The sequence below is a fragment of the Gymnoscopelus braueri genome, assembly GCF_963280865.1.
Source record: "Gymnoscopelus braueri genome assembly, chromosome: 3".
Lineage (NCBI taxonomy): Eukaryota > Metazoa > Chordata > Actinopteri > Myctophiformes > Myctophidae > Gymnoscopelus > Gymnoscopelus braueri.
Genome location: NC_137612.1, coordinates 36,536,125 through 36,563,030, shown reverse-complemented (window position 1 = coordinate 36,563,030; position 26,906 = coordinate 36,536,125). Strand labels below are relative to the sequence as shown.

Sequence of the window (26,906 nt, the reverse complement as noted above, 5' to 3'; positions counted from 1 at the left end):
ACATATTGTTCATAACAAACATGTTATTTAACTGACATATCCTGTAATTTAAGGAAAAATTACATCCGGCCAAAGTTGAGAGATAATTGTGTTCTTGTAGTTGCCAGCAGACTGCCGATTAGGACCGAATGTTTGATCATGCCCCTGGCAGCCTGGTTTATACTTTGACATATGACTGGGTCGTATGTCGAAAATAGCGATCTACAAGCTCACAACTCGCCACACATGCACAATGCGTTATGGGCTTGTAGGTCTGTTGTTTTCAGTACGCGAGACATAAATCAGGCATGATTCTAATATTAGAGACTGATTAGCACCATCACACCACCAAGGAGAATAAAAGACATCAGAGAGAGCTGTGTCCTCAAGTGTTTTCTGCCATTGGGTTTTTTATTGACACATAAATCTCTTTCAAAATCAGAGTTTGGAGAGAGAATAAAACATAACAGGACATAATTACAGTAATGTACAAAATAGCAAGAGTCTGAAATATTGAATCATTTAAGCGTCTTGCAAGTAATAAGACACCAGATTTGCCCTAAAAGCCTTTTCTTTTATGCCGTGAATGGAAACTTTCGCTCTCACATTATGGGGAATGGGACACAGGTCTTTCAAGAGAAAATAAAATAAACTGATGAGGTTTTGAAAATAATCTGAGAAATTGTACAACTACTGTAACTAACTTTGGACTGAATGTGCACATTGACTCTGATACCAGAGTCAATCAAACAAGTCAAATAAACAACAGTGTGGTTCTTTATTTAGGCAGAAAAATGATTTTACTGTGGCAATCAAACTGGAATGACCCTGGAAATGAACAGAAACAGAAACACACAATGGACAAAAAAAGAAATAATCTCCAATTATGAAATCCTCAAAGGACTCTACATTAATCAATTATAAATTCTTGACACCATCATTTTGGACTCTAAGGGACCTGCAATTTTAGGAATATAAACATAAATAAATATATCTAATAAAACTCCACAAATCTATGCTCACTTTTTACTCTCTTCTTTTTCTTCTTTTTGTCTTTTGCCAAACCCACAGTCAATATAAAATTACCAAAGCCACAGAGAGCGAGAGAGAACAAGAGAGAGAGAGAGAGAGAGAGAGAGAGAGAGAGAGAGAGAGAGAGAGAGAGAGAGTGTAGTTTGGGGGAAATCCACATTTTTTAAACATATGCATTTCCATTTTCCTCTTTTGTTCTGTTATTAAAAGCAGTGTTTGTACCAATCATCAGGGATGTCTCCACCCGCTGAGTCCCTAGGGCCTGCATACCTCCACACTTCTACTATCTCTCACGCAACCCATCGCTCAGCAGACTTCAACCCACCAACCACACCCTGACAAGTATCACATACAAATGCCCCGTTCAATCACTTCACGGTTTTTATTGCGGGAAAAATGAACAAACAGGCCCTTTCATTTCAAAGCAATTGTGTCGTTCTGAGTTTGGCTTCCAGTGTACATCACCTATCTGTTTAGGTTACACGCTGTACGCAAAGTACTACGAGTTGACAAAGACGGTATTTCACATATTTACAACATAAGAACATGTTTAAGTTAATCAGCACGGTTTACATTATTAAAAATGGAAGACAAATCCATTGTTATACAACAAGGGAAATGGTCTGCACACTATTCAGAGCTATTTGGTACAAGGGGATACTGCCACCATGTTGGCATAGGAACTCTTTCAGTTTAATCAAGTAAATGATCACTCGCCACCATCCTCAGTTGACTCTGAAGGTCCATATCCACCGTTAAGGCGTTATTTTAATGTAATTAATCACATGAACCCTAGCGTCCATATTCTGGGGTGAACGTTCTGTGAAAATAGCAGATCTACAAGCTCACAACGCGTTTGTGTTGCGCGTAGATCTGCTATTTTTGGCGAAGTGATTTGGTGTAGACGGGGAAAAAACGAGCGGACCAAGTATAGAGCCCTGGGGGACCCCGGTCAACTAACTACATAGGGTTTAAGAGGATTATTCGGCAGACAATATGATTTTTTTTAACTGATGTTTTTGTCATAAGTACATCCACACTGAAAGCGATGCAAATTTAATTCGGAACAAGGTTGATTTCTCACGGTGAATAAAGGCATCAATCTGTATGAATGAGACATCAACTATCAACTATCAACAGATTTGATGCAAAAAACTCGCCTACGATTTTCAGATCGTTTATTCGTCACTGCCCTGTGTGTAAAGACCTCTAGATATATGGCTCTTTTTTTTTTGCAGATGGTGGCACAAGTACACACATTCCTGTATGTTTGCATGATTTATATCCATGCAAATACTGCAGTGGGGATCTGTCTCTGTTGCATAGAATAAATGCTTCCATCGCCCTTCATGTGTTTGTTTCCCTGCAACAAGTGGTGCTGGTGTGTTTCACAGTGCAATGGTTCTGTTAATGTAATGGGGGGCTAGAATGATCTTAAGAAGACATCCTTCCCCCCATTCTCTTGAGATAATTACTGATTAATACATGCCAGACTGGTTGAAGTATTTATAGCAGTATATGTTAAACCATTTTATGATTTGCTTATGTCCTGTCCAGTTTGATCAGTGAAAACTTCAAGGAGAGGCGAGAAGCATGGATCATTCCTACACGTTTCAACACAGAGCCGTCTCTCTACTTGCACAGAGAAAGGCATGCATATTTAGTAAGTGGACTAACAGTGACCTCTTCTACTTGTCTTTGTCTTTGTTTTAACCACATTAACCCTGACGTCCCTATTTTGGTCATGTAAGTATATCATTTTTCGGAGACATTTCAAAATGTTGAAAAATATTCAAATAGCCGATCAACAAGCTTGCGATGCAACACATTGTGATCTTGCAGATTTTTTTGTCACACAACGAAGTATAGGGCCAACTGGGAATCATGACTGAAACCTCTCAATCCCAGTTGACGCTAACTTGAACTCGCTTGGCGAAAATCAGTAACAATGCGTAAATTAGGCTTTAGTCCACTGTCTCAATACTTGAACTTTTGACGTATCTAGAGGAACACCGTCCCCCCCTGTCAGAGAAGTGCGGAGGAGCTGCTGGTTCCGAAGACGTAGTCGAACTCGGTGAGGATGAGCTCCACGGCCGAGTTCTGGTAAACCATGTTGATAGCCATGTTCCCGTTGTCCCGCTCCGGACGCATTAGAGTTGGCCCAAACACGATGCCAATGTTCTGGGTGGTCATCCTGTTCGCATCTGAGAGTTCCATCACTCTATGGAGACACAAGAAAGACGGGAATGAGAGAGAGACAGAAAGGGAGAGATGGGTAGAGAGAGAGAGAGAGAGAGAGAAAGAGAGAGATGGCAAATGAGGGAGAGAGTTGACATGGGAGAAATAGATGCTTCCGCCATCACATGAGACGTCCACACAGCATGACGTCCTTCTGTCAGGACCTCAACACAAAGAGCACAGTTTCACAGCACTGACAGGCTTTTGAACTTCAGTTTTCTGAATCCGACTGACTTCATCTTTGTAAGTGCAGTCACGGAGCTGACCACTAATGGTGCACAGAGCTTTATGACCATGGTCACTATGTGACATCTTTATTATTCTTACCCATTTGCAGAATGCCATGACAGCTAAGAGGGTCCCCCACTCACTGGGTGGAATAAGACATGGGTGGGTTGCAATTGAGCATCCACAGAAAGTGTGTGCGTGTATACATCTTCCACCTACGGCACATCCGCCTGCTTGTGCACGTTTGTGTATGCATGTGTGTGTGTGTGTGTGTTTATGGACATTCTGCTGTGTTTGTATTTGTGTATCCTCATCCATATGCATGTGTGTACATTAGCGGTCTACATCCACCTACCTCTGTGTGTGTGTGTGTGTGTGTGTGCGTGTGTGTGTGTGTGTGTGTGTGTGTGTGTGTGTGTGTGTGTGTGTGTGTGTGTGTGTGTGTGTGTGTGTGTGTGTGTGTGTGTCGGAGACTCAGGAATGGGTTAAAACCACAGCATGAGGCATTCTTCTAAAAATGCCATTCCCACCAAGCCACAGAGTCAGCCAGCAATTGCTCAAAACTTCCACATTAAAAAGAGAGGAGGAAAAAAGAGAGAGAGGAAAGCAAAGAAAAAAGGAGTGAGAGGGAGAGAGAGAGAGAGAGGTTCCAGTGGTGGCGGCGGTGGTGTTGGTATGCCTTCCAGCAGACGAACCACAACGCTCCCATGGGGCTGAGAGGAGGAGGAGGAGAAGGGAGAGGAAGGGAGAAGAGGAGAGGAAGAAAAGAGAGAGAGAGGGGGGGTGAAAATAGGGAATAAAGAGAGGAACAGGGGGGAATGGGGGGTAGGGGTGTACTGTAAGGAGAGGGGGGACAGTGAGGGAGAGAGAGAACAAATGGGTTGATGGAGGAGGGAGATAATAAATGAGAAACAGAATGAGGGGAGAAAGGAATGACAGCGTTGGGAGAGAGAAAGATAGAGAACGAGGGAGGGAGCGAGAGAAAAAGAGAAAGACACAAAGTTGACAAATTCATGGGGCCCACCACACCCTGGCACAAACATCACCCTCAGAACACGAAGCGTCCGCCCCCCCCCCAGGCAGGGAGGGGAAACCATAAGCGGTGAAAACACACACATTTTATGTACTGAACTGGCTTGCAGAAAAGAAAAAAAGAACTGCAAACTATTCATCTCCCTCAAACCTTTTCATCTTCAGAGGACCTAAACTTAACAACAGCGTGGCGCTGGTACGGTACGGTCTCGGCACACGATGTGATTCATAAGTGACTCGCAGTGGTCAGAAAAAAATGATGGAAAACGAGGGCACTCTGCCCCCTCTTGTGGTGTTTTTTTTTTCTTAAACGTTAAGAGGAAGAGGAAGGAATCGAATTTCTTTTGGGGGCATCTGGTTCGTTCCTTCATGCCTAGTAAGTACCTCAAAGGAAATTAGGGGAGGGTGATATTTCTGCACAGGGAAATGCGTCGGTTTTCACAGCGCGACTGAACATGGCGCTGACACGCACAGGCTGTGTGATAAGGCAGACTGACAGACGATGAGGGACGCAAATAGGTGGCAGACATGAAGGCAACAAACCAGACAGACAAACGGATCAACAGGCAAGATGTTCAGAAGCATTCAGTCACAGGTTAACCACTTCAATCAGGGGTGGGCAACCTTTTAGGCCGGGCACATGATCACTATGTTGTCTGAGGCTGGAGTGCTCACCTTGTGCTGTACAGTGCATACCACCATTGCTTTTACATCTGATTATAGGCTCCTAAAACCCTTATTTTTTCCCCCATCTACGCGTAATCTCTTAACGGAATGTTCACCTATTATGACATGCCCAGAATAGGTACACTCGGGTTAAAGCTGAGCGTGTGCTCTCACCGTTTGAGATGTTGGAAAATGAACTGCATGGTGTCGTGGTTGGGGGGAGGCATGCTCAGCACCAGACACTTCAGACGGTCCACCTTGTCCTGGTAGTCGGACATCTCTGGAAAAAACAAAACGACTTGTTAGTTGACGGACCACTACATGATCTTCAGTGCCTCCTTCCCTGATCTGTTGGTGTGCAGTATGAAGTAATTAACTAACTGTCTTGGGCCACTGTGACTCATTTGTGTGATGTCCAGATTCCCCAAAAGCCAAGGTTAGAATGAATTAAACTCATGGGGCATCAAGCTAATGATAATCAAGAACAAGGACAGTCAATGTGCCTCCACCCCCTGCTCACACAAGTTTACAGTACATGCACAAACACGCATGCACTCATAAATATACAGTACACTTATGCATAGTCACTTGCTTTATTTATTAAGAATATTGACCATTCATTAACCCTTTTTCTTATTTAATGGGTTTGAATGTAAAGGTGGTGGGTGGATTAAAATTTAATCACCAAGCATCATTTTATTTGCTTACTTTGTAATCAATAAAATCTTTAATAAACATTAAACAAAGGGTAATCAGGGTTCATTATTTCCACCACAGATTATGTCCGGAAATGTATTAATAAAAAAAAAATATTATTCGAATGGTGGCTAATCTCGTTTTTTATGGAGAGGGCAAATTTATAGACTTGCCAGGTTAGTGACTGAGCTATAAAAGCTCTTAGTTCATACAGGAGAGTGCAGAGACACTAAACCAAAGGGAGAGTAGGACCGGGGCTGGACCAGAACCCGAGTCCTCACGTTCATTGGGAGCATAACTGTCTGTGCACCAACCGGCCGAGCCCCCAGGCACACCATGAACAGGTTCTTTAACCACATAAGCCCTATTTTATACTTTGTCGTATGATGGTGTTGTGTGATGAAAATAGCTGAGTTTGTAGATCTGCTATTTTTATTTTATGTTTGCCAATAATGCCAACCCCAGAATAGGGACGCCAGGTTGAAAGTAGTTAAGTTAAAGATTATAAGGAAAGAAAAAAATGTCAAATAAGTACATTATTACATGTACTTACAAGAAATAAGAAACAGCCTAAGCACTGGTGTACTTTCCTCTCTCAAATAGGCGAAGTTAGTTTGGACTGTCACAGTTGGAGATAATCACGCGTCGCTGTTTGAGACAAAGGGGTTTCCAAGCCAGCTTAGAAATTTGGGCTGAAAAGTTGCCAGGAGGAGGGCTTTAAGTTCCATCCCTGCTTCCTTTATATCTGTCTCATGAATAGTGGGTAAGTGAATGGAGAGAGTGGAAGCGTTCACTCACTGACTGTCTCCACAATGTCTGTAAAGAAGCCGAAGGGTACCAGGGGCTCAGGAAGCTCACGGAAGAAGAGTTTTAGAGCACCGGTGATGACGTGAACATCCTCCCACTCACTCTGGTCCAAGTTCAGCTTCTCCTCTGGGAGAAAGAGAGAGAGAGAGAGAGAGAGAGAGAGAGAGAGAGAGAGAGAGAGAGAGAGAGTGGAATAGAGCGGTAGACAATCACAGATACAGATAGAGAAAGAGAGAGAGAGAGGGGGGTGGCAATGAAGAAAAGGACAAAGAAAACAGTGTAAACGGTGAGAAAGAAGCGGGGGTATGTAATAGCATCAGAGAGTGGAACATACATGACGAGGAGCAAATCCCCATCAGCGCTAAGCTTTAGCTTTAAGGCTTGTTGCTGTACGAGAGAGATACAAGTTGTCTGTGAAACAGTCAAAACAACAGCTGCACACAATCTCTCTCTCGTGCGCGGACACACACACACACACATACGCGCGCGCACGCAGGCACACACAAAGACACAGACACACACACACACACACACACAGGCGAAGAAATCGGCAAAAAAGAAAATCACTTATTCACTCCTGGCCAACATTTCGAGAGTAGTAACATGACATTTTACTGTTCTATGTCCCCTTTGAGGTCTGCGATGATGAATGTCACTTAATTCAAGATCTATGGTGCAAACAAGCAGCACTGTACCATGGTGTGTTGAGAACCCAGAAACCAGGCCCAGAGAGACACCGCTGTCTGTGGCACTGGTGCAAACACACAACACATCTCTGTTGTAGCCACTTGGTGGCACCCATGGACTGTGAGAGAAACCCACTGTACAGCTCTCTATACATTATTACATCAGAAAACTTCAAGCAGACAGAGCGCTTAAGGGACACACGTACATTAAGCACATGGTAATACAATCAGCACACTGTTCAGCACAACAGCGTTAGCGCGGTGTACGCGTGTAGTCAACAGTCACTGTGAATGTGAAAGCACGCGCATTATGCGTTTTTGTAAAGACGCGTGCGTTGGCACACTTATGCAACGCACACACATACAGTAACAGTACAGAAGCACACTGAATATCACGTAAAAAGCGGCAAGGCGGAAGGAAGGCTTGCCGCCGGCTCTTCTGGTCTCCATTTGAATCTACCTTGTACCAATTCCTCTGGGAACATGAAGCGGCCATCGGTAGTCACCGCTCGCTCTGCAAAAACCAACAGTCATTCAATGGTCTGCCTGCTTGTGAAATTATTTGCTTTAACGACACAACATCAGATTTGTCCTATATACTGACTGGAGTCCCCCAGGTGTCTATAGTAGGCCCCCTACATTTTTCACTCTACACCAAATCCCTTCGCTGAAAACAGCCGATGTACAAGCTCACAACGTGTTGCGTTGGGATGAGTTGTGAGCTTGTAGATCGGCTATTTTCACCAAACGTTTGCCCCAGAATAGGGACGCTAGGTTTCATGTATATTAAAAAAACAACTGTACAGTGTATGTGTGTGTGTGTGTGTGTGTGTGTGTGTGTGTGTGTGTGTGTGTGTGTGTGTGTGTGTGTGTGTGTGTGTGTGTGTGTGTGTGTGTGTGTGTGTGTGTGTGTGAGTGTGGCCGCCATATATGAAGAAGATGCTGATAGTGGGAGTCTTGCTGTAGTAACTGTATATTTATGTGGATATAAATAAATAATTTAAAAGGCATTGTGTGAGTGCGCATGTGGGTTGTGTGTGTGTGTGTGTGTGTGTGTGTGTGTGTGTGTGTGTGTGTGTGTATGCGTGTCTTTCATCCTCCTTCCCCTCACCGTGGTTAACCAGGAAGCGTAGTTTCTGAATGACAGCCAGGTTTCCAGACACCCTGTAGATGCCATCGGTTTCCAGCCCTGAAACGCAACACACACATACAGCCAGGTGAGTGTGTCACACACACACACACACACACACACACACACACACACACACACACACACACACACACACACACACACACACACACACACACACACACACACACACACACACACACACACACACATACATCCAGGTGAGTGCAGATGCACTGTGAATTGATATGTTGCTGAAAATGTTAAAGAAGTCAATGTATTTCAATATATTTCTTCTGTAAAATCCTGCGAGTTGCTTTAACACTGAGAATGAATGAATGAATGAATGAATGAATGAATGAATGAATGAGTTATTTTACTTAATTGTATTTATTATTCTGAGAGTATACACAAATTTCAAATATAACCAAATGTACCCATAAGGTTCCATTTGGTTATATTTGGACACTCTCTGACCTAAAGGATTTTTACCGTGCAGTTTTGTAATGAACCTCCCTGGTTATTGTCTCAGGCTGGTCATTAAAGTGCCATTCTCATACAATCAATAATTGAGCGTGCCTTGAAATTTTTGATTTGTTGCAGCAGTGAGTGGTATCCAATCCTCCAAGTCATAAGACATACATAAACAAAACATGGCACACAAAAGCATAATGCTGTACAAAAAATAACCAACTGCCGGAATAAATGGCCCCACATTTCAACAGCTAGTCGTAGAAACAAACTTTGAAGGTTTAGTTCCCGTGTAATTGCTACAGGGGGAAAAAAATAACTACAAACTTCCCCTTCACGTTTGATGGCGTGACGCTGCATTCTGCCCCCATAAAGGCTTTGTTTGTTGTGCTAACAAAGCTATGTTCCTGCCTCACCTCCCACCACCCCCACACACACGCACATGCACACAGGTTTGGTTGGCCAAGTATGGGCTTTACGTTTAAGCCAATCCCATGGCCATTTCCTTCTGCTCAGAAACAAAATTCCCATTCATTTCCTGCTACCTTCTTCCGCCATCACTTAGAATGCTGCTTGGCCACTATCTTCAGAGTTTCTAGGTCTGTCGCTGCCTTTATACCCTGCAAGTGTCTGGATTTGTAACTGTGTGGATTAAAGTAAAGTCACTGTTTAATGTAAAAAACTTCCAAATACAAACAGAAGGATTTTGTTTTATTAAGCCCTCCACGGTCAGTACAGAACAGCAGTTTTTTTCCCCCTGAATAAAATATTCCTATACGGCTCTATTTTACCCCATTTGGGTCTATCTTAATATGGCACCTGCCATACGTACTCTGTGAGCGCGCACGTTCCAATCTCCTTCCTGTGTGGAATATAGACATGACGCGTTTTCTTAGCCCGATTTCTGCCATGCCTCTAAACTCCATCGTTAACAACATCGCTGCAGAACTGTCAAGGGACCGTCGCTTTAAAATAGGATTCAGGCCGCTTCTCCAAACTGGTTTTCGCTGTGGCTTTTTATAATTATATATAGTTGAGCGCCATCTGTATTCTTCAAAGTTCAGCAAAGTAAGCTGTACCTCTCTTCTCCACGGCTGCGGTACACAGCCTGACGAAACGAGGCACCGTGTTCCTCTCTCTCTCGCACAGCAGCTCCAGACGACAGCCAAAAACTTGATCTGCATGGGGACGTCAACGACAAGGCAGACAGAGAGACAGAATCACACACGCACGCACACACAGACGCAGACACACAATCTGTTTAGAAGTATTTCACAGATCATTATGGATTCTACAGGCACTTCCTGACAACACTGATAATAGCACATAATATGGAATCTACAAGCAAGTTTAAGCGTTATCTAAGTTTACAGTTCAAAAGGCCTTTCTCTAAGAGAAAAAAAAAACCCTGGAGCCGATTTCAGCTGCCATCCTCTGCTCAGTTCCCAGCAGAGAACTAAGCTCCCCCTTGATGATGCAATGGCATTCATGTACAGTATATACAGTGTGTCTCAGTGGTGCTTCATCTGAGAGGCTCTACACTAGACTATGTATGCCACTGTGACATTGCTGCATGATCATTTTTATTCCCATTGCGCTGCAAAGCACGTTTGTGATGAACCCACTTGTGTAAAGCACTTCATAAAAAAATCATGGATACAGTAGTCAGTGTATCACTTTAACTTTTCCCTTATTTGACCATAGAAGATGCTTAATTGCACATTTTTATTTAGAGCAATGGCGTGGGAGGGGGAAAATGTTACCCACACATCAATACTTTTACACTAGGGGCCAGCACAGCACAGCAGTCTTGTAGTACTGTCGACTGAGCAACTCCACGAGATCAGATAATGGTTGAGTGCCTAAATTGGGGTTGTTTAAAGGACACCACTGGTGTTTTCATTTCACATTTGGTTCCATAGAGGTATGAATGTCAAAATGTGGATAAGTAGAAAAACAAACAAAAAACTAATATTGCCCTGCAGTAAAGCAGACATAGTTCTGTGTTGTCAGAATAGAATCACTTCTGCATTTTTGCTATTGCCCCCCTGGAACTGTACAATTAAACCTTGGTAGAGGTTTGGGTTGTACATTTACGTTGCCATGAGGTAACTCCAAATATTGGGAGAGATATCTTCAATAGTTTAAATAGATAAGAAATGGTTAATCCAAAATATACTTCCCGTTGACTGACAGTACATTGCATGGTGAAGCAGATCTTAAAGTCACACTTTTAGCACACAAACTAACACATGCTTCCGAGAATCGCTGTATTGTCAGAAACGACAATAGCACCCTTAGGAATTTTGTTGGTTTATACGCACACGCACAAGCGCACACACACACACACTATCCAGAGCTAATCTTGCAAACCGCTGGACCGTTAATGTTTTTTCTATGTTTGATACTGTTTGAAATATTAAAATTATGAGAATATAGAAATAATTTCATAACGGAAGTCAATGGTGCTGGGATCAACCTGAAACCTTGCCCAAATTTTGAGTTGTACATCATAGATGACTGGCATCACAGGCTGTCCGTATGCAGTCCATGATCCATATTGGAGCCAGGCCATTCCCATTTGGATCCCGAGATCCACATGATTAGATTTTTTCAACACAAACACAAAATCTCTTCTCCAAAAACAGCTGATCTGAGCTAACGCATCACAACTATTTGGAATGTTGCCTATTTTTGCCTATTGTGCTCGTATTCTGCTTGAAGGAAGTCGAGTATCACAGGAAGTATATTGAGAAAAACACTTCTTTAACACCTCCACTGCAGATGTGTGTCCGACTCTGCAACTTAAACCCCTCCGCAACGCAACCTCAGCCCACGCGTGTGACAGAATATCTGACCTAAAGCTAAGTCATATTGGGTGAAACTATTTTGCTATTATGACATGCCAAGGGACGCTAGGGTTCATGTAATTTTAATAAGGCACAGACATTTGACGCGGCGAATCTCACCTTTGATGAGGCCCTTCTCCTGCAGGGCCTGCAGGGGAGGTCTCTTCAGGATCAGCTTCTTCAGACGACTCTTCACCCTCTTCCTCTCCGTGTTCTCCAGGTTGGACGCCGAGCGTGGCACTATTGAGGGAGGAGAAGGACAGGTGGAGGAGTAGTCAGAAGAGGAGGTGATATGGGGAGGACAGGAGATGAGCAGGGAGGGTGGTCACAATGAAGAGCGGGAGGTGAGGGTGATGCTGAAGGTGATGGAGGGTAGCCGGGGACGGGGGGGGGACGGGGGGGTGAACTGCCGCGGAGGACGTGAGAGGATGTAAGTGGGCTCAATGGAGGCAAGAATGGGGGACAGGATAGAGGGGTGAAAAAAGCCTGAATGGATTAGGGGTGCAACAATTCTAACAAGTCTAACTAATCGATTGAATCAATTATTTTCAAAAACATGCAGATCTCCAGGCTCACAATGTTAAGAGGTTGTAGATCAGCTATTGCATTTTTGCGCAACACTTAGGGCTTACAAGGTTAATTAACACTAATCGATATAGTCAACCCTAGAATGGATGTCAGAAGAGGAACGAGAGAAGCTCGAGTGAGTGAGTGAGTGAGTGAGTGAGTGAGTGAGTGAGTGAGTGAGTGAGTGAGTGAGTGAGTGAGTGAGTGAGTGAGTGAGTGGGTGAGTGAGTGAGTGAGTGGGTGGGTGGGTGGGTGGGTGAGTGAGTGAGTGAGTGAGTGGGTTGGTGGGTGGGTGGGTGAGTGAGTGAGTGAGTGGTGACGTGAGCAGATGAGTATGGATGGAGGACGAAAAGGGCGGGACAGGAAGTGTGGGGGAAGAAAGCCAGGAGGGAGTGCTGAAGGTGGAAGATATAGCCTTTAGGGACGTTCTGAAGGTGGTCGGGGCTTACGTGTTGTCCTGTATCTGTCATCCTCATCCTCGTCCAACATCTCCACGCTGCCTGCTCTCCTCAGAGAGTACAGGAGAACATTGTCTAGAGGGTTATCACGGTCCTGAAACACAGATAAATGTTTGCCTTATAAATGAAGCTAACAACGCGTTGTGAGCTTGTAGAATTTTCGCCAAATGTTCACCCCCAGAATAGGGTTCCTCAGCGGTTAAACTGGGTTTTCAGTGTTAGATTTGCAATCATCTTTTCTAATGTGTTTTTTATACAGTCAGTGGTTGTAATAACATAGCACAAAGATATCATTGTGTGGGCGCGCGTGAACAGATGCTTCCCATGTGTTTGTGTGAGACAGTCTCACCAGTTTGTCGATGACACTCTGAATGGTGTTGTACCACTCTCTGATCAGCGAGTCTGTCTCTGACTGCAGAAGGAACTCGTTGCCCGTCACCGTCCTCAGCTGAAACAATGCGCAGTGCACGCAGAATTAAAACCTCCTCCCTGTAGTACGGCGAGTGTTAGACGACACTCCCACATGCATCCAACACTGCCATCTTTCATAGCGTAGCCCTGCTGTCACACCAGCGCTGCTGCGCTAAGCTCTGGAGACGATCCCACAGCTCCCCAGTGGGCTTTTTAACAATGTGTTTTTTTCTCTTTCTCCTCTATTCACACTTCTCTGACTACACGTTGTGTAAATCTCTTTTAAAGCAGAGTGTAACGAAGTGTGTTGTAGAGATCTGGGTAGCGAGAATAAAGTAAAAAAGTTGGCTTGTGTAAAGTTTCGCCCGACGTGACATAGCTTTAGGTCAGATATGCTGTCACACGCGTGGGTTGAGTTGCAGAGTCGGGCACACATCTGCAGTGGAGGTGTTAAAGAAGTTTTTCGCTCAATATACTTCCTGTGATACTCGACTTCCTTTAAGCAGAATACGAGCACAAAAACACATTCTTGCCCTAGGACGGTTGAATTTAAGTTCAAATGAAGATTGCCGAAGAATCGTGCCGAATAAATCCTTAACCACTTAAACCCTACTTAATTGACCACCCTACTTAATCTATACTAGTCCCCCTCCATTTTCCCCTCTACTGTGAGCTTGTAGATCTGCTACTTTTGCTGAACAGAATAGATGATAGACTTTATGGTTAAACGATAACCCAACGTCATTTAAATATCTCAGTTCCTACACTGACTGTTTGCAGACAGAAATAGCCTCTGCCTCTTCTCCTCTCCTCTCCCTCACTCCTTCCCTCCCTCCTTGTGTCCTCACCTCCTCTCCGTCACCCCTTCCCTCCTCTTGACCTCACCTCCTCTCTCTCACTCCTTCCCTCCTTGTGTCCTTACCTCCTCTCCCTCACTAGTTCCTCTTTGTGTCCTTACCCTATTTGACTTTTTCTATACAAATACACAAAAACTGTTTTTTTTTTATTTTGTTAACTAATGTTTGGCACCATTGTGACCACTTTGATGCTCTAAAAGTGTGAAAAGATATGTTGACGCTGAATTGTTAAAAAAGTGACTTAGAGGAATGAAAGGGTGAAAAGCCTTATAAGGTAAGGGATGTCATGCTAGAAGCCCAATTCACACTTCGTCGTATGACAGCGTAAAAAATAGCTGGCCTACAAGCTCAACAACGTTATGAGCTTGTAGGCCTGCTATTTTTGTGTGGCGGAGCATATATTAGGTTTAAACCTGATTTGTAATTTGCCTCAACACCATCCAGCTCTGAAGTGTAAGTCAGGATGGACTCTTTCAGTGAGTTTGAATTAGCTTTTGAGGCAGTGGTTGATGTTTTGTCTGTCACCTTGAAGACGTTCTTCTTGCTGGACAGTTCATTGGCCCACTGGATCCGGGCTCCCCTCAAGTCCACACTGCTCTCTGGGCGACTATTCCCTGGTTTCTGTGAAGAACAAACACATACAGTTACAGGAAGATCCCGCCTGTTACATTAACTTTGAGTGCGCTCCCACCGAAAGATAGTTGTTTGAATCGCTTCACTTTGGTCCAGCTGGTCAGCGCTGGTGGGGGGGGAAGCGAACGTCGGCTCAGTTGGGATTTTCTATCTGGTGCGAAGATATCGAGGCGACGGATCACTTTGTTCGCGTCACCCTGTTTGCCTCGTTCTCGCTGCAACATCGCGCCAAGTCTCATCTTTGCATTGATTTTGTATGTAATCACACCGCTCGAGCAAATATTTTATCTCTCGGTGGGAACGCACCGTGAGTGTAAAAGGGAGGGGAGTGGGAGTATTTGCTGAGGGGAGGGGACATTTTTTTTTGCTTTCACTCAGCAGATGAGTGAAAGCAAAAGCCATCTGAGCAGACGCTCAGATGGCTCACGGTCCCCCACCATTTTTGTACCAATTAAGGACCACTTCCATACAGTCAACATGTCTGCGCTCCAATTGGGGGGATGTGCTGGCAGATGTTAATAACCAATTAAATATGTATTAATTATTAGCCCACAATGTATTTCGAATGTTCTCTCTTAATGAATTTTAATCTCTTAATGCATAATGGGTATATTTGTTGTTGGTAGACTGAGGTCATGTGGTCAGATTTCGCATAGTGGAACTGCAATTATCATAAGGAATGGAATGCATTTCATTTTTTTTTCTGAACATACCAAAACGATAGTACAAAGTACATGGCCTGTAGTACCAGTCCAACGCATGTTTGAGGTGAAACACATGTTTGAGGTAAATTAATTACTAATGGTTAAGTTTAGCTTGCAGCCAACAGAAAACAAATGAGGCAAATCATGGCCTGATTAATCATGAAGTAATTCTGTAAATGAGACCAATGCGGAGGCGTGAAAACCCCGGTCATGAAAATGCTTGCATAAAAAAAAACGTGTACACACAAGGACATAAATATGCACATGCATTATTTTTCATCAGATTTAATAAAAAGCGGATAGAATATGCAAATCACTAGTTGGGGTGCTGGGTTCAGATAGGATCATGAAAGATAATAGGAAAAATGATAGAACCCACTCATTCACATGCTCCTATACATTTTGATGACAACATTTCGAGCCTCGGCTCTTCTGAGTTTGACCTCAGAGGCTCAAAACAGTGTAATTAAAATTTGTCTTATGTTTCATTTCGTCAGATTTATAAATCGGCACGTTCGCCTGATTCTGGTTTTATATATCTCAATCATTGTGGAACTGGCCATTATGAGTGAGTCAGCGTGACCATTATGCACGGCTGTGAATATTTATAGCTCGTGTACCGGTCATTGTATCTGCCATATTGTAATTCTATGAGCAACATGCACAGTTGGGATAATTGCATCTCCGACATGCCTATAGAAAGGCACGAATGTTCTAGCATTCTATAACAATTTTTTTAAGCAACTCGTTGAGACGCTGAATAGACTGGGAATTAATTAAGTGTCTTGCTCAGGAACAATTAAAACATAGAATAGGCAAGCCAAGGGTCGAACTTTCCCAGACGGCCTCATACCCATTCAGCTACGGTTGCCCACTAAAGATGGGTCCCGTAAGGGTCCATACTTTGTTATTGGCATGTATTGACTGGCTTTTCCAAATTGGTATAATGTCCCTGCAGTAAACTGAGTGACTTCTTGGCAGTGCCATCTGACATTAACACAACGTGACAAATGTGGCATTCTGCAGCAGAAATACCACATGGACACAGGGGTTGAATGTCATGTTTTCAGTGCAGGACAGCATCAGCAGTAACACAAGAAAACAAACAAATCAAGAAGTATGAAGTATGAATGCAAACATAACAGTGGAATGTTAAGCTATGAAGCCGTAAAATGATTTAAGCTTATACAGGCCAACTCATATATATCTTATAGATACTGGAAAAAGTCTGTTTTGGACAATTAATAAGTGAACATTTGGTGAAAATAGGCAAACATTTTGGCGAAAATAGGAAATCTGCAAGCTCACACGTGTCGCAACACGATGTGTTGAGAGATCGGAGATCGGTTATTTTTGACGAAGAGATTTGTGTATAAGGAAAAAAGAAAGGGACCAAGTACAGACAGACCTCTTGGGGACCCTGGTCAATGACGTATAGGGTTTAAATGGTGACGGTAATGTCTTTTTAAACCCTAAAAATGATATTCAGCATTTAGAATTATCATATTATTTTTAACAATTAGATCATGTTTACCTAAAATGTTTCTAAATCAAGTTAGTTTCTTGTCTAATTCTCCGTAACATACTCACTATGGGATATCAGCGCCTCCTGGCGTGATGCAGAGCTACATACCATAAACTCCCGGGCCATTCATTGGCTGAGAAGGGTATGTCACGTGTCCGGTAAACCGGAAGAGGTATAAAACCTCTTGCGTGACGTGGCTCATCCTCTTTCGCTTCTCTGCATGGCAGATGCTACAGCTACGAGACATACCTCAAAGACCAAACTTGCTAACTTTGTGAATTAGACCGAAACCAGCTTTAGCCCACTCGGGTGGTACTTGTACTGACCCACGGGTTTTCCTCTACTGCAAAAAAAAAGTTTATATTCTTTCCGCTCCCGCGGCTCTCTTATCTTTTCTTTCTATCTGAAATCAAGTTTTCCTCCTTTGCTTTCCTCGTCTTTAGCCGGCCGGCTAAAGGCTAGTAGGTTAGCTCCATGGAGGCTCCACGTTCGTGCGGACTGGCGCCACGGTGCCGCTTGCTGATCGCCGCGGACGACCCTCACGGGTTTTGCATCTCCTGCCTCGGGCGACGACATGCCTACGAGGCGAAGCACTTCCGTGGTGCTCCAGGAGGTTGCGACGACTGCGCCCGGTTCTCCAGGCGTCGCATCCAGCGCCGTCTGGACAGGGCCGACGAACTGGCCCCAGGCGGCAGCACCGTAGCGGATCCAGCCCGCATGGACACCGGCCCAGGTACCGTGGGTGGTGGCGCCCACCACGTGCGTCCTCATCCCACAATGGGCCCTCCAGCTGCGGGCGGTCCCAGCAGCAACCGCTCGCAGCAACACCTGAGTGCGCCGTCGCAGCAGCTCCAGTCTGCTACACCCTCTGTGCCGCGCAGCACTCCACCGGCCGCCGCAGCTGTGCCCGGTGGGTCCACCCGGGTGCAGCTAGCTAGCGGCGCTACATCCCCCTCTTCCCAGCCGCTCTCTCCGAGGCCGCAGCAGGAGTACCGTGACAGCGGGGCTTCGCCTTCGTTCAGCGACGTCTCCGACGACGGCAGCGCCCACAGCATGGACGAGGGGGCGGAGGAGGGTGAGATACTGTCGTTCCAGGGGGCTGCCGGAGCAGCCGCATCCAGCCCTCGTCAGGACGACGACCTCGGGGCTTCTGGCGGTCAGCTGGGGCCCAGCTGGCCGGACGCCCAGGAGCTGGAATCCGATCCCGCGAGGCGCGACGAGCCGGTCTCGGCTATCATCGACAGAGCCTTGCTCAGATGTGGTCTCATTCGCCCGATGGAGGAACGTGCATCCTCCACCGGGCAAGAGGACGAGTACCAGGGCTTGGCTCCCCAGGATCCGCGCGCGCAGCGGTCCAAGAAAGTCCCGGCCGCGCTGGGCTTCGCCAACGCCCTCATGTCCACCTGGGAGGTCCATTCCGAGCCGCATCGGCTGGGTTTCCCCCTCGAAGTGGTGGACGCGCCAAAGTGGGGGCTCATCACCTGTCCCCCCATGGACGCCGTCCTGGCCCAGGGCATCATGGACCAGCGTCATCCAGTGGCCCTTACTCCCGAACCGCACTTCACCGATCCCCAGGAAAAGGCGATATCCGTGGCGGTGAAGAAGGCGTACAAGTCAGCAGCGCTGGCGGCGCGCGCGCTGAACATGGTCGCCATTCTCCAGGGCTCTACAGCTAAGCGGCTAGGTGAGCTACAAGAGGCGTGGGGCGACGACGCTGAGGAGCTGGAGGCTCTTCAGCAACTGACCATTAAGGTCACTCGTCACGCCACAGCCTGGGTGGGGAAGGCCATGGCGGACAGCGCGGCGATTGAGAGGGCTCGTTGGCTCGGTCTGGCCGTCTTCCGTCACGAGGTGGTGGACGCAAAGAAAAGCGTCATGGCGCTGCCGCTGAAGCCAGACAACCTCTTCGCTGGAGCGTTGGAGTTTCTCCGAGTCTCCACCGACTCACGAAAGGCCCAGAGGGAAGCCGCGGCGGGGGTTCTGGAGCCAGCCCCTCCTCCGTCTGCGAGGCCCCGCAACGAGAGGCCCGCGGGCAGAGGTCGTTCCTCCTCCTCTCGCCGAGGGTCCAACACTTCCCGCTCCTCTTCAGCCCAGGCGAGCTCGCGGGACAGACCGCAGAGCAACGCGGGCAATCGTGGCAGGGCTTCCCCCCGCCAGCCACCCGCCTCTACCAACACAAACACCGTAGGAAGCTCCAGCCGACCTCCACGTCGCAACACAGGAGGGAAGCCTCGTGGCGGGCGGGGTAAGTGACATTGTCTCGCCGGTGCACAGACCGGCCCAGCCCGCTGTTCCGCCGTTCGTGTTGGGGAAGAGGACCGTGGCTTTTCAGGCCTCGTTGGACAGAGTCGAGGACGGCTCCACGAGTGCCAAGAAACTTTGTTGTGTTCAGAGTGTGGACGATTTATGTGTGCAGAATGTGGACGTTTTAGTAGTACAGCGCAATGTTTCAGTGAAAAGTGCCCTGTATGTACCGCCTTTTTCTCTGCCAAAGAAAATAAATGCACCGAATGTTACAAACAGTCTCGTTCTTTCACATGGCATAGGGCCTTGGAGCAGAGGGGTCCCCGTCTCGCGGGCCCCTCTGTTCCAGCGCCCTTACTGTATGGGCCAACAAGGCCTGGGGCCCCTGATTTCCGGGGCTCCAGGCATTGCTGGGGGTCCCCATGTGCATGCATTAAATCTATGTCGTCTTCCCATAAGCCCAAAGTGCCTGGGGCCCCCGTTTGCCGGGGCTCCAGACACTGCTGGGATACACTCTGTAAATGCATTAAGTCGATACCATCATTCCATGAGCCCACAAGGCCGGGAACACCCGAACCCCGGTGTTCCAGGCATTGTTCGGACAACATCTGTGCATGTTTTGGGTCATATGAAGGCAATCGGAAAGGTATTAAACAAACCGACGCCGCCTTTGTCCACAAGAGGGCGCCAAAGCGCCAGTGGAACAGGGTCACGTCGGTTTTGCCTTTCGCCTCACAGGCTTCCGTCTCACAGGATGCAGCGAAACGCCACTGTGGACCGGAAGTCTTTGGGTCAGACGGAGCGGGCCTCTGTCTCCGCCATTTTGGAGGGACAGATGCCCCCTCTCTCGCAACGCGTCACGATGGGCGGGCCACGTTCGCTTGTAACGGGCGACAACGCATCCCTTACGGGGAGGAGGGTTTTGTCGCCTCACAGGCTTCCGTCTCCCAGGTTGCAGCAGCACGTCACTGTGAACCGGAAGTACTTGGCTCAGAAAAGGCGGACCTCGGTCCCCGCCATCTTGGAGGGACACTTGCCCCCTTTTTCCATGGGAACAGGCAGCCGGCGCGAGCGGACAAACCGGATGTTGACGTCAGTCACCTCAGGGTTAGCACCGCCGGCGGCGTTAGCAACAGCGTCACTGCTCCCCATGGCAACCGTCCCCATAGCGACGCTCCCACTCTCCGAGCGGCCGGTGACGTCACCGGCCAACCCGCTCGCTCGATGTGTGGAAGAATGGAAGATTTGCAAGCCAAATCCTTGGGTATTACGCACAATACAGAAGGGTTACAGGTTGCAATTTTCCAGAAAACCCCCAATGACGGACAAAGTGTTGTTTTCCAAGGCCACAGGTCCAGCGGCCAGTACTCTGAGGGAGGAGGTTGCCTCCCTTTTGAGCAAAGGCGCTGTCACGGAATTACTTCCGAACCAGAACCGACTGGGTTTCTATTCGAAATATTTTCTGGTGGCAAAGAAGGGGGGGGGGGGTGCGACCCATTCTGAACCTGAAGGGTCTCAACAAATACCTCACGGTTTTCCATTTTCGGATGCTGACAACCGCTGCGCTTTTACGCACCGTGCGTCTTGGGGACTGGTGGACGAGTATCGATCTCAAGGATGCTTATTTTCACATTCCAATCTACCCACCGCACAGGAAGTTCCTGCGCTTCGGGTTCGAGGGGAGGGTGTACGAGTACAATGTCCTCCCGTTTGGAATGTCTCTCAGCCCCAGGGTGTTCGTGAAATGCACGGACGCAGCCGTGGCTCCACTGAGGAGGCAGGGGATCCGGTTGTCCACTTACATAGACGACTGGCTCCTGGCGGCGGGCTCGAGAGAGGAGGTGATGCGACACACGCGCGTGGCGGTCGCTCACCTGACGTCCCTAGGTTTCATGATCAACGCCAAAAAGAGCGTACTGGTTCCGTCTCAGCGGACCACCTTCTTAGGGATCCTGCTGGACTCGAACACGCTCATGGCGCGCCTATCCCAGGACAGGGTAGACAGCTTTTTGGCGTGTGTGAGATCTTTCCACGTGGGGCGTCCAGTCAGTTACAGACTGTGTGTGAGGGCGGCGGGTCTCATGGCCTCAGCCATACACCTGGTCCGCCTAGGCAGACTCTACATGAGACCTTTCCAGCGGTGGATGTTGGCGCTAGGGATCCCATCCACTATGGGTTCGCGGAAAGTGGTGGTGCCTCCACGGTGCGTGGAGGCTCTCAGACCATGGTCACAGGCGCCCTTTCTGACCGAGGGGGTCAGTGTGGGGGTTGTGACGTCACGGATGGTTATCACCACGGACGCCAGCCTGACGGGATGGGGGGCCGTCCACGAAGGACGCTCGGCCAGAGGGGTGTGGGACTCCAGTCTACGGGAGGCTCACATCAACTATCTGGAACTGATGGCGGTTTTTCTCGCCCTCAAACATTTCGAGGCTCGCATCCGCGGTTGTCACGTCGCTATCAGGACGGACAACACCACGACCATGTGCTATATCAACAGGCAGGGGGGCTTGCACTCCCAAGTGTTGGACAGCCTGGCGTGCAGACTGACGCGTTGGTGCGATTCGCATCTCGTGTCGATTCGAGCTTCACATGTGCCGGGTCTCCTGAACAGCGGGGCGGACTTACTGTCCAGGGGCGAACCCCGGTACGAGGACTGGTCCCTCAAGCCGTCGGTGGCGGACCTGATCTGGGCCAGGTTTGGCCGGGCGCAGGTCGATTTGTTTGCCTCCGAGGAGAACGCGAAGTGTTCTCGCTTTTTCTCGGTGAGGGTGGGGGACCGTTCACTGGGCATGGACGCACTAGCCCACGACTGGCCGGACGAACTGCTGTATGCGTTCCCGCCACTGGACCTGATCCCCTCAACACTGGAGAGGGTGAGACTTCAGGGTCGGTCAGTGCTGCTAGTGGCTCCGGCATGGGGCGTGTGGAGGTCGGAGATAACACCTCTCCTCTACGCCGAGCCTTGGCCCCTCCCGCTGTACAGGGACCTACTACGGCAGGGAGGGGTCGACATCTTCCACGAGAGACCTCAGGACCTAGACCTGTGGGTTTGGCCCGTGAGAGGCAGACTTTGACTTCGTATGGCCTGCCCCCTGACGTGGTGGCCACCATCCAGGGGGCAAGGGCCCTTTCCACGAGGTCCGCGTACGACGACAGGTGGAACCTGTTCGTGGCATGGTGTCTGAGTCAGTCACCGCCGGTTGAAGCCTTTCGGGCCCCGGTACGCAGCGTCCTCATGTTCCTACAGGAAAAATTGAGGCAGGGTCTGGCTTTCTCGACGATTAAGGTGTATCAGGCGGCCATTTCCGCGTGTCACGAAGGTTTCGATGGCATGACGGTTGGCCAACACCCGATGGTGCGGGGGTTCATGAACGGCGCCAGGCGGGCCATGCCGGTCTCTAGGGCTCTGTTCCCGGCTTGGGACCTGACGGTGGTGCTGGGGGCGCTTTGCCTCCCACCGTTCGAGCCTTTGGAGTCAGCGGATCTGAGGATCGTCAGCCTCAAAACGGTTCTTTTGGTTGCCCTGACTACAGCCAAACGGGTCAGCGACATACATGCGCTCTCGGTGAGTTCGGAGTGTATGAGGTTCGTGGGTGACGACAGTAGGGTTTTGCTTAAGCCAAACTTGGCGTTTGTCCCCAAGAACGGGGTGGTCACCCAGACGCCGGTTGAGCTGGTAGCTTTTCATCCGCCGCCTTTCGCTTCAGCGGAGGATAGGCGGCTACACTGTCTTTGCCCGGTAAGGGCTTTGAGGCTCTACTGCCAGAAGACGGTGGCCGGCCGATCGTCGTCGCAGCTGTTTGTCTCCTTCGGCCCGGGTGGTCAGAGGAAGGCAGTGGCTAAGGCGACGCTTTCTAGATGGATTTTGGATGCCATTAGGCTGGCCTACGTCAGTGGTGGCGTTCCAGTTCCAGAAGGACTGAAGGCTCATTCTACTAGGGGCGTGGCTGCTTCCTGGGCCCTCTCCAGGGGGGTTTCGGTCCAGGAAGTGTGTGCGGCCGCAAACTGGTCGTCACCTTCAACGTTTGCGGCTTTCTATAGCCTGGACGTGGCAGCAGCGTCAGTGGCGCATGCTGTCCTAGGGGTGGCGGCTGTCTCTAGTTAGATTGGGGGAAGCTAGGCTGGTTTGTGTTTTAACCTGCCTTTTTTCTCTTCCCTATCTTCCTTCTCTTGAAGTCCCCTCGGGACCACCTGTGGTAGGTCTCCAGGGGGGAAGGGCCCCTGTTTCCTTGTTTCACTTAAGGAACGGTGTTGTGTCCCCTACCTTCCTTCTCTTAAGTCCCCTCGGGACCACCTGTGGTAGGTTCCCAGGGGAGGAGGGCCCTGTTTCCTTGTTTTCACTTAGGGGACAGACTTGTGTCTGTCCATTAGTTGAATAAGGCAGACTTGGTCTGTCAGGGTCCTTTTATTAACATCATATACCGCACCCTGGCCCGGAGGGCTGGGGCGCCCGTGAGGCCGAAGGTCACGTCCAGGGGGACGGGGCCTTATGGCTAGGGGGCGTGCGGACCTGAGATTCGGTATGGCTATAAGCCCAGGGGGGTTTATGCATCCCATAGTGAGTATGTTACGGAGAATTAGACAAGAAACTCAGGGTTACGGATGTAACCCCGGTTTCTTTAGAATTCGGAGTAACATACTCACCTAACACCCCTGTTTGTGTGCATCTGCATGCAGGAAGCGTGTTAAAGAGGATGAGCCACGTCACGCAAGAGGTTTTATACCTCTTCCGGTTTACCGGACACGTGACATACCCTTCTCAGCCAATGAATGGCCCGGGAGTTTATGGTATGTAGCTCTGCATCACGCCAGGAGGCGCTGATATCCCATAGTGAGTATGTTACTCCGAATTCTAAAGAAACCGGGGTTACATCCGTAACCCTGAGTTTGGCTCAAACTCGTACAGGGAAGTGCAGAGAATCATAGAGAATGTGGTTGTGTTATTGTTTAGCTCTTACCCAGCTGGAAGGGGTCTGTGATTTGGGATCTTTGAAGAAAACCAAGCTGTTCCCTACTAACACCACCCAGGATAGATTCCAGTTTTTCCTTCAATCCAACAAACAAAAGAATATCTTCAGAAATTCAGCCCAATAACCCCCCCATCCCGCCCCCATAAAAAAAATGCAATTTACAACACATAATAAGAAATGTCATCATGAAACAATATGACGCATGTTGTTCTGTACCACAACATATAATTTCAATGATGTCTTACCTCAGTTTCCTGCCACCTTCAGCGATCTTGGTCTTATTCAAGAGTCCAGCCTTCTCCAGCTCCTGAGAGAGTGAGGTGGCAAGGTAGGTACGGTTAACATGCCACCAACTGTCTCATTTTCATAGTTCAGTTTGCCCTAGACCCTAGATCAGGGTTGCAACTTTGATTATCTTCTCAGCGATTATTGTAGCGATTCGTTTTTCGATTGAATTAATAATCAAGAAGTGCATTATTTTTTATTTATATATCATTGAATCAATAATTGATTTTTATAATCGACTAAATCGACTCGTCTGATTAAGCCCTTTATACTTTGTCCTACAACTGTGTCACACACAAATAGCAAAAATAGCCGATCTACAAGCTCACAACCTGTTGCAACACAATGTGTTGTGAGCTTGTACTGTACATCTGCTACTTTTTGCAATTTTTCAATTAACTGTTGCACGGCACCCCTACCCCACTGTAGTTACAAATATCTCAGCCAGGTATTAGCAGATACTGAAAATGGGATTTACAATAATATTCAATACTTTAAATAGTTGTAAAACTACATGGGATTGGCGTTTGTATTAATAAAAAGACAAATAATAAAGCCTGATTTAAGCACTATTTTAATCCCATGACAGTGATATTTATGCTGGTTGATACAAGTGCATATTAAAACAATATAGGTGTGTGAATGCAACTGCAAAGTCGAGCACAGCACTGAATCCTGAGCAAACCTACAATTTGACTGTTGCATCATTTGAAAAATAGCAGGAGTGGCTGCTCTGAGACCACCCACTGTGAAGTAGGAGAGCCCAGTTCAAAGTAGCTAAACACAAAGGGAATGAATAGGTACAATGTTTAAAGATAATGGATACAATTGGAGATTAAGGTTTTTTTATATTTTTTTATCTGTGTAAGGAGGATTACAGATAGAAGCAAATCTATTTACTCTGGTGAATTTCCTGCTGATTCCCAGCCATGAAAAAGTCACAGTAATGTGCCGCATCATTCATTTAACAAGCAATTAACACCAGCAAATGATCGTTGAATAGGAGACAGCACAGCACTTTGACATGCTGACAAAGAGAAATATGAAGCAACTCTTACCGGGAAATATATTATTTATTCTTTCTTGACTTCATTAGATTTTTATTTAAGTTTACTGATATACTGTACACCAGCGGTTCTCAAAGTGGGGTCCGGGGACCCCCAGGGGTCCTCGGGTCGGTTCCAGGGGGTCCCCAGCTAAATGTGTTAATGTAGCAGCATCACATCATTTTAACCACTTTATCCATATTTTATACATATTTTATACAAAAATAACAGATATACAAGGTTATACATCTGCTATTTTTGAACTTTAAAAAAATAATCTTGAGAGTATTGGAAAATGTTGAATACGTTTTTTTTAATACAAATATTCTCTTCAGGGGGTCCCTGGTACAAAGTATGTTGATGTGGGGATCCGCGGCCAAATAACAACCACTATAAGAACCACTGCTGTACACATATCGTAGAAGTAGGTAGAAGTAGAGTCTCACCGGTGTGCAGCCATCACTGTCTGGGGAGCTGTCAGCAGGAGAAGGAGGCTCCACTATGATGTTTGTCACATAGGAGCAGTCCCTGCACTGGACCAGCTACAGTATGTAGAACACAGTCATTTAGGATACATGTATGTGTGTGTGTGTGTGTGTGTGTGTGTGTGCGCGTGCGTGTGTGCGTGCGTGCGTGCGTGCGTGCGTGCGTGCGTGCGTGCGTGCGTGCGTGCGTGCGTGTGCTTGCGTGATACGTGTCGTGTACACGTAAAGGGAAATAATGAAGAGTTCTAGCTAACCATTGAAAACACGATTGAATTAACCACTTAAACCCCATATGGGTAACCGGAGTCCCTCAGGGCTCAATACTAGTATCTTTTCTGTTTTCTGTTATTGTGGGGAAAACTTTCGCTGAAAATAGCCGATCGACAAGCTCACAGCGCGACATGTTGCGTCACGTTGTGAGCTTGTCAATCTGCTATTTTCAGCGAAAGCTTTCCCCGCGAATCGATACAGATGCTGGGGTTTAAGTGGTTAAATAATGAGATGAAAGATACTGCTGAGCAAAAGAAAATAGTTGAAAGACACTGTTGAGTGAAATAAACAGTTTATAGACACATGCTAAAAGTTGAAAGATACTGGCGACCAGTTGAAAGACACTGATGAGTGAAATGAATTGTTGATAGATACTGGCTAACAGTTGAAAGTTACTGTTGAGTGAAATAAACATTTGATAGATGCTGGCTAACAGTTGAAACATACAGTTGATGCTAATAATGAAGGACATGTTTCATTACTAGATATACTGTAACGGACACTAGTTTTTTTCATCAACTATTAAAAAATATATATTTTTCATTTTATCCCCAATTTAGTTGTAATGCTGCCAATTCTCCCCATGTGTATAGTCCCAGTCACTGTTAACCACCCCTGTTGGTCTTGGGGAGGGT

The 26,906-nt window shown here is 47.2% G+C and overlaps 1 protein-coding gene across 2 annotated transcripts in view; it reads right to left on the bottom strand.

Annotated features, from left to right (window-relative positions):
• Positions 1-357: 357 nt before the first annotated feature.
• The window catches only part of arhgap9 (Rho GTPase activating protein 9), a 65,779-nt gene continuing 39,230 nt past the window's right edge, over positions 358-26,906 (bottom strand). The window contains exons 11-23 of one of the 2 annotated variants that reach the window (XM_080424396.1): positions 25,963-26,058; positions 24,431-24,492; positions 24,174-24,261; positions 14,632-14,727; positions 13,188-13,286; positions 12,830-12,932; positions 11,934-12,053; positions 10,044-10,142; positions 8,476-8,553; positions 7,825-7,878; positions 6,670-6,804; positions 5,350-5,455; positions 358-3,232 (exon numbers count right to left, since the gene is read on the bottom strand). In XM_080424396.1, coding sequence (XP_080280522.1) covers positions 3,037-3,232; positions 5,350-5,455; positions 6,670-6,804; positions 7,825-7,878; positions 8,476-8,553; positions 10,044-10,142; positions 11,934-12,053; positions 12,830-12,932; positions 13,188-13,286; positions 14,632-14,727; positions 24,174-24,261; positions 24,431-24,492; positions 25,963-26,058 — 1,332 coding nt within the window. In that variant the 3' untranslated portion in view covers positions 358-3,036. The remainder of the gene's footprint in view (positions 3,233-5,349; positions 5,456-6,669; positions 6,805-7,824; positions 7,879-8,475; positions 8,554-10,043; positions 10,143-11,933; positions 12,054-12,829; positions 12,933-13,187; positions 13,287-14,631; positions 14,728-24,173; positions 24,262-24,430; positions 24,493-25,962; positions 26,059-26,906) is intronic. The other variant, XM_080424397.1, reaches the window with a different exon arrangement.